The following is an 8,243-nucleotide window of genomic DNA, read 5'->3' on the forward strand; positions in this document are numbered from 1 at the left end:
AGCCATTAGAAAAGGAGGACTTGTAGCACCTTAGAGACTAACAAAATTATTTGAGCATAAGCTTGCGTGAGCTACAGCTCACTTTATCGGATGCATTCCTATGAAGTGAGCTGTAGCCCACGAAAGCTTAGGCTCAAATAAATTGGTTAGTCTCTAAGGTGCCACAAGTACTCCTTTTCTTTTTGTGAATACAGACCAACGTGGTTGCTACTCTGAAACCTGTCATATTAGCCATTGGCACCCTAGATGAATTTCAAAATATATTCCTCCACCCCATTGAGCATGTGCATCTCCAGCCAGACTTAGAGAAGGCAGCAGGACAATATCTGATAATATTTTGACCTTCAATAGTTCAGGGCCGCCCAGAGGGGGGGCAAGTGGGGCAATTTGCCCCAGGTCCTGGCTCCCTCAGGGGCCCCCACGAGAGTTTTCAGGGGCCCCCACAAGAGTTTTTGGCAGCAGGTCCTTCAGTGCTGCTGAACACAACCCGGAGTGAAGGACCTGCTGCCCCTTGTTCTGCTCTGGGTCTTCGGCAGCAATTCGGTGAAGTGCCCCAAAGACCCGGAGTGGAAGGACCCCCGCCGCCGAAGACCCCAAACTCCTGAATCCTCTGGGCAGCCTTGCAATAGTTCCTTGTAGCTGAGGTTCCTCGAGTGCTTTAGGTTTAATGAGTTACACCGCACTGTACTACTGTGCTTGGGTGTATGTATGGTTGGTGGGGTGGGGGTGTATTATGAGGCAGAGGGAGGCTAAGTGTCTTGCCATAGGTCACAAAAGAAATCTGAGGCAGAGCCAGGCAGTGTAGCCAAGGTTTGCTGACTCTCAGCAGTGGGCTTGAATAACAGAGCTAGAGGCTACCTCCTGCCAATATTTCCTTCCTTTAGTACCCTTTTAACAGCCTTTTAGGGTATGTCTACACTACGAAATTAGGTAGAATTTATAGAAGTCGGTTTTATAGAAAGTGTTTTTATACAGTCGATTGTGTGTGTCCCCACACAAATGCTCTAACTGCATGTAGTCGGCGGAGTGTGTCCACAGTACCGAGGCAACCATCGACTTCTGGAGCGTTGCACTGTGGGTGGCTATCGCACAGTTCCCGCAGTCTCCGCCACCCATTTGAATTCTGGGTAGAAATCCCAGTGCCTGATGGGGCTAAAACATTGTCACGGGTGGTTCTGGGTACATATCGTCAGGCCCCCGCTCCCTCCGTCCCTCAAAGCAAGAGCAGACAATCGTTTTGCGCCTTTTTTCTTGAGTTACCTGTGCAGACGCCATACCACGGCAAGCATGGAGCCCGCGTAGCTAACCATCACCGTATGCCTGCTGGGTGCTGGCAGACGTGGTACTGCATTGCTACACAGCAGCAGTTTGTTGCCTTTTGGCAGCAGACAGTGCAGTATGACTGGTAGCTGTTGTCGACGTAGTCCTGGGTGCTCTTTTAACCGGGCGCCTGGGCAAACATAGGAGTGACTCAGCCAGGTCATTTCCCTTGTTTCGTCTCATGGCGATTGAGTCCTACCGGCAGTGCACTGTCTTTTAATCTGCAGCAAGCAGAAGACGATGGCCAGTAGTCGTACTGCACCGTCTTCTGCCGAGCACCCAGGAGATGAAGCTGGCTAGTGGTCGTACTGCACAGTCTGCTGCCAGCAAGATGTATAAAGATAGATGAAGTGGCTCAAAACAAGAAATAGACCAGATTTGTTTTGTATTCATTTTCTCCTCCCTCTCTCCCTCCCTCTGTGAAATCAACGGCCTGCTAAACCCAGTTTTGAGTTCTATCCTTGCGGTTTTGAGCTCTATCCTTGAGGGGGCCATTCAGTTTCTCGCAAAGCCACCCCCTTTGTTGATTTTAATTCTCTGTAAGCCAACCCTGTAAGCCATGTCATCAGTCGCCCCTCCCTCCATCAGGGCAATGGCAGACAATCGTTCCGCACCTTTTTTCTGTGCAGATGCCATACCACGGCAAGCATGGAGCCCGCTCGGATCACTTTGGCAATTAGGAGCACATTAAACACCACACGCATTATCCAGCAGTATATGCAGCACCAGAACCTGGCAAAGCGATACCAGGCGATTAGGCGATGTCAGCACGGTGACGAGAGTGATGAGGACATGGACACAGACTTCTCTCAAAGCACGGGCCCTGGCAATGTGGGCATCACGGTGCTAATGGGGCAGGCTCATGCGGGGGAACGCCGATTCTGGGCCTGGGAAACAAGCACAGACTGGTGGGATCACATAGTGTTGCAGGTCTGGGACGATTCCCAGTGGTTGCGAAACTTTCGCATGCATAGGGGCACTTTCATGGAACTTTGTGACTTGCTTTCCCCTGCCCTAAGGTGCAAGAATACCAAGATGAGAGCAGCCCTCACAGTTGAGAAGCGAGTGGCGATAGCCCTGTGGAAGCTTGCAATGCCAGACAGCTACCGGTCAGCCGGGAATCAATTTGGAGTGGGCAAATCTACTGTGGGGGCTGCTGTGATGCAAGTAGTCAACGCAATCAAAGATTTGCTCATATCAAGGGTAGTGACCCTGGGAAATGTGCAGGTCATAGTGGATGGCTTTGCTGCAGTGGGATTCCCTAACTGTGGTGGGGCCATAGACGGAACCCATATCCCTATCTTGGCACCGGAGCACCAAGCCGGCGAGTACATAAACCGCAAGGGGTACTTTTCAATAGTGCTGCAAACACTGGTGGATCACAAGGGACGTTTCACCAACATCAACGTGGGATGGCCGGGAAAGGTACATGACGCTCGCATCTTCAGGAACTCTGGTCTGTTTCAAAAGCTGTAGGAAGGGACTTTATTCCCAGACCAGAAAATAACCATTGGGGATGTTGAAATGCCTATAGTTATCCTTGGGGACCCCACCTACCCCTTAATGCCCTGGCTCATGAAGCTGTACACAGGCAGCCTGGACAGTAGTCAGGAACTGTTCAACTACAGGCTGAGCAAGTGCAGAATGGTGGTAGAATGTGCATTTGGATGTTTAAAGGTGCGCTGGCGCAGTTTACTGACTCGCTTAGACCTCAGCGAAACCAATATTCCCACTGTTATTGCTGCTTGCTGTGCGCTCCACAATATCTGTGAGAGTAAGGGGGAGACATTTATGGTGGGGTGGGAAGTTGAGGCAAATCGCCTGGCTGCTGGTTATGCACAGCCAGACACCAGGGCGGTTAGAAGAGCACAGGAGGGCGCGGTACGCATCAGAGAAGCTTTGAAAACCAGTTTCATGACTGGTCAGGCTACGGTGTGAAAGTTCTGTTTGTTTCTCCTTGATGAAACCCCCCCGTCCCTTGGTTCACTCTACTTCCCTGTAAGCTAACCACCCTCCCCTCCTCCCTTCGATCACCGCTTGCAGAAGCAATAAAGTCATTGTTGCTTCACATTCATGCATTCTTTATTAATTCATCACACAAATAGGGGGATAGCCCAGGAGGGGTGGCAGAGGAGAGATGCACCAGGAGGGGTGGTGGAGGAGGGAAGGACAGGGCCACACAGCACTTTAAAAGTTTAAAACTTTAAAACTTATTGAATGCCAGCCTTCTGTTGCTTGGGCAATCCTCCGGGGTGGAGTGGCTGAGTGGCCGGAGGCTCCCCCACCGCGTTCTTGGGCATCTGGGTGAGGAGGCTATGGAACTTGGGGAGGAGGGCAGTTAGTTACACAGGGGCTGTAGCGGCAGTCTGTGCTCCTGCTGCCTTTTCTGCAGCTCAACCATATGCTGGAGCATATGAGTTTGATCCTCCAGCAGCCTCAGCATTGAATCCTGCCTCCTCTCATCACGCTGCCACTACCTTTCAGCTTCAGCCCTCTCTTCAGCCCACCACTTACTCTCTTCAGCCTGCCACCTCTCCTCCCAGTCACTTTGTGCTTTCCTGCACTCTGACATTGTCTGCCTCCATGCATTCATCTGTGCTCTGTCAGTGTGGCAGGACAGCATGAGTTCAGAGAACATTTCCTCGCGAGTGCATTTTTTTTGCCTTCTAATCTTCTCTAGCCTCTGGGAAGGAGAAGATCCTGTGATCATTGAAACACATGCAGCTGGTGGAGAAAAAAAAAGGGACAGTGGTATTTAAAAAGACACATTTTATAGAACAATGGGTACACTCTTTCACGGTAAACCTTTCTGTTAACATTACATACACAGCACATGTGCTTCTGTTCCAAGGTCGCATTTTGCCTCCTCCCAGGGCGTGGCTAGCCCCTCCCCCCTCCCCGTGGCTAACAGCGGGGAACATTTCTGTTCAGCCACAGGCAAACAGCCCAGCAGGAACGGGCACCTCTGAGTCTCCCCTGAAGAAAAGCACCCTATTTCAACCAGGTGACCATGAATGATATCTCACTCTCCTGAGGATAACACAGAGAGATAAACAACGGATGTTGTTTGAAAGCCAGCAAACATACACTGCAATGCTTTGTTGTACAATGATTCCCGAGTACGTGTTACTGGCCTGGAGTGATAAAGTGTCATACCATGGAGGATGCAATAAGGCTGCCCTCCCCAGAAACCTTTTGCAAAGGCTTTGGGAGTACATCCAGGAGAGCCGCAAATGCCAGGGCAAATTAATCCTTTCACATGCTTGCTTTTAAACCATGTATAGTATTTTAAAAGGTACACTCACCGGAGGTCCCTTCTCCACCTGCCGGGTCCAGGAGGCAGCCTTGGGTGGGATTGGGGGTATTGGCTCCAGGTCCAGGGTGAGAAACAGTTCCTGGCTGTCGGGAAAATCGGTTTCTCCGCTTGCTTGCTGTGAGCTATCTACAACCTCATCATCATCATCTTTCTCGTCCCCAAAACCTGCTTCCGTGTTGCCTCCATCTCCATTGAAGGAGTCAAACAACCCCGCTGGGGTAGTGGTGGCTGAACCCCCTAAAATGGCATACAGCTCATCATAGAAACGGCATGTTTTCATCTGTGATCCGGAGCAGCCGTTTGCCTCTCTGGTTTTCTGGTAGGCTTGCCTCAGCTCCTTAAGTTTCATGCGGCACTGTTTCGGGTCCCTGTTATGGCCTCTGTCCTTCAGGCCCTGGGAGATTTTGACAAATGGTTTGGCATTTCGAAAACTGGAACGTAGTTCTGATAGCACGGATTCCTCTCCCCATACAGCGATCAGATCCCGTACCTCCCGTTCGGTCCATGCTGGAGCTCTTTTGCGATTCTGGGACTCCATCATGGTCACCTCTGCTGATGAGCTCTGCATGGTCACCTGCAGCTTGCCACACTGGCCAAACAGGAAATTGAAATTCAAAAGTTTGCGGGCCTTTTCCTGTCTACCTGGTCAGTCATCTGAGTTGAGAGTGCTGTCCAGAGCAGTCATAATGGAGCACTCTGGGATAGCTCCCGGAGGCCAATACCGTCTAATTGCATCCACAGTACCCCAAATTCGACCCGGCAAGGCCGATTTCAGCGCTAATCCCGTTGTCGGGGGTGGAGTAAGGAAATCGATTTTAAGAGCCCTTTAAGTCGAAAAAAAGGGCTTCATCGTGTGGACGGGTGCAGGGTTAAATCAATTTAACGCTGCTAAATTCGACCTCAACTCCTTGTGTAGACCAGGGCTTAGATAGCATCCCTCTCCCCTTGCAATATAAGTAGCATATAGTCTATCTAAATGTCTTAGGTACTTATCTGCCCCCCCATTCCCATAGTATCCAAAGTCTCACTATCTAATGTATTTATCCTCACAACCCCCCTGTGAGGTAGGACAGTGCTATTATCCCCACTATACAGTTGGGACCTGAGGCACAGCAAGACTAAGTGACTTTTGCAAGGCCACGCAGGGAGTCTTTAGCGGAGCAGGGAACTCACTTTCCTGTGTCCCAGGCAAGCGCCCTAATCACTGAGCCATCTGCTGTGCTATGCTAATTTGTGTGTCATTCCAGCAGATGGCGATTTCTGGGGTATATAGATACCCTGGCCATGGTCCTATTTTCCTGGACATACCACCTACACAGGGAGGCTGCAGATGGATAAGAGATATTCCCACAGCTCTGCAGCACCTCAGGGCAAAATCCCCACAGGCTGGTTAGGCCAGCATTACCACTGCCTTGCAAAGTAACTGTAGTTGGGCCAAGGATCAGGTCCACTATTTCTGAGCTCCATCTTCAGTTGCTGTTGGATGGATTGCCCTCTGCCCCCCAGCAGACCGTCTGGGTGCCTGAAAAAGATGACTCTTCTGAAGGCTGCAGCACTAATTCTGGAGAAGTCTTCAGCCTGGTGAATCCCTTCCTATTTATTAAACCCTATTAATCATCTCAGTCCTCATTAAGTCTTGACATTGGCTTAAATATTTAAATGAGATGAAATGAAAAGATTTCAGAATAGACAGGAACCTCTGGCAGAAACTGAAGAAAAATTGCCAAAGATTAAAAGAATGTCACTCTCTCTCACTGGGTAATCACTAGAGAAGCTTCTTTAGCATTCCTTCCCCCCTCCCCCCCCCCCCCAGCCCACATTCACTTGTATAAACTGGGGAAATCTACAGCTCATGAAAGTGCAGAACCTATAACACTGGGATTGTTTTCCAACTGCCCAGCACTTGTGTAACCACTCATGACGGTCCAAAGTGTAACATGCTACCAGTCAAACATGGCAATGTTTTAAACCCACTTTGCAGAAATGTAAAGGACAGCACAAGGTGCAAGACAGTGGAGAATCAGACCCTCATTCTCAAGCGGAGCATCCAGAAAGCACTGGACAAGACTCTCTCTACACTTCCACCAACGCAACCTATTCTTGTCCTGTCACGTCATCTGCTACGTCAGTCCTGAGCTCCCACTCACCGCGTTGCCAATGCACCCTCATCTGGAACTCACAACCCTCTGCTATCCCAAGGCCGATAGGGTAACCTATCCCACTGTCCTGCAAAGTCCCCCAAAGGAGAAAGTTTGCAGAGCTCCACTACTCCAGCACCACTCACCATAAATAATCTTTCCTGACAAAGTACCTGCCAAACTTAGTCTCAAAGAAACATTGCCTCTCTTGTTCCTCTCAGCCATTTGTAACAAAATCTTAATAAGTGTTCAGCCAGGGTGTTTAAGTATTTTTATGGTACCTCCTTGCAATCAATTAATCAGACTCACCTTAGAAGCTCCAACACTCCTCAGAGACCGTCATCTCTTTTGGCCCACTCTGGGACCTCTTAAGAACTGGACTCAGGAAGCCTTTTGCAGTGCATAACATGAAAAACTTTACTGCATCTGCTAACTTGGGAACAGTACTACATATTCCAATGTGCTTTTTCTATTAAATATTGACACATACCAGTGCTGCCAACTCTCAGAATTTTATCACAAGTCTTGCTATATGTGATGTTTTTTTCTTAAACACTCAGGTCCTGGAATCAAGTGATTAACTGAGAATCATTTAAGAAAAAAAGTTTCTCACTCTCCTGGCTGCAGAGATAAAATTGGAAACACTACTTGAGTGGGCCCCAAAGCCTCAGAAATCTAAAATAAAAAAGAGCCTGAAATATATTATTAAAAAATTCATGATTTTGAGGCCTGACTGATGCACATGGAATGGTTCCAGATTAACTGCTCCTGACTAACATCATGTGTAGACACTCATTCCAGAATAAGAGTGTCCACACAGTGCTAATCAAGAACAATTAATCAGGAACCACTCCATCTGAAGATAAGTCCTAAGACATTCAAGAACTCCCGATGAAAGCCCTATCAAACTGTAAACCTTGGATTTGGAGAGCGGCTGTCAACATTTTGTTACTCTGATTCGCCCTCCTGCTGTTTCAAAAGCCTGTTACAGAGGTTCAGTCAAAGAAGAGCCCTTTGGTGCTAAGGAGTTTTATTCCCTCCTACAGCTCTCTCTCTCACTTGGAGCTCTAAAACATGAAAAAATATTTCTGAAGCAATCAAAGAGTTGAGCGTCTCCATCTGCAGCTCAGAAAAGCTTTACACACTCAGCTTGCTGAGAAATATAAATCGGGTGTGACACTTGAGGAGACAAAAGAAAAGACTAGAAGAAGCAGATATGAAAAGACCTGAGATGTATATAAATAACATTGTCAACATTTATGTTTTGTCCATCTTATCCGGTCTCTTAGAGTTTTTTATCCTATCCCAGATGGCTCTTGACCACCCTTAGAGTCAATGGCAGATACAAGTTTCTCATGTGAGAAAGGAAAAGCTACTCAGACGACCTGGTTCTCCATTCCACCTGAGCTACTCTCAGAGTAGGAATAGAAGAGTGAAACAAAGGTAGCTTTATGCCATCTTTGTGCCTC

The 8,243-nt window shown here is 48.5% G+C and overlaps 1 protein-coding gene across 1 annotated transcript; it reads right to left on the bottom strand.

The window, feature by feature from the left end:
• Positions 1-3,471: 3,471 nt before the first annotated feature.
• On the bottom strand, positions 3,472-5,039 carry LOC311524325 (uncharacterized protein). Its single transcript, XM_084635325.1, has 2 exons — positions 4,626-5,039; positions 3,472-4,044 (listed from the first exon to the last, which is right to left on the bottom strand). Exons 1-2 carry the CDS (start codon positions 4,983-4,985, stop codon positions 4,027-4,029), a joined length of 378 nt encoding a protein of 125 aa, XP_084491451.1. The 5' UTR covers positions 4,986-5,039; the 3' UTR covers positions 3,472-4,026.
• Positions 5,040-8,243: the final 3,204 nt, after the last annotated feature.

Source organism: Lepidochelys olivacea (assembly GCF_965140295.1).
Source record: "Lepidochelys olivacea isolate rLepOli2 genome assembly, chromosome: 7".
In the NCBI taxonomy this organism is placed as follows: domain Eukaryota; kingdom Metazoa; phylum Chordata; order Testudines; family Cheloniidae; genus Lepidochelys; species Lepidochelys olivacea.

Bases quoted from the DNA above. Each gene is read 5' to 3' on its own strand.
- LOC311524325 (XM_084635325.1), bottom strand. From the start codon at position 4,985: ATGAAACTTAAGGAGCTGAGGCAAGCCTACCAGAAAACCAGAGAGGCA.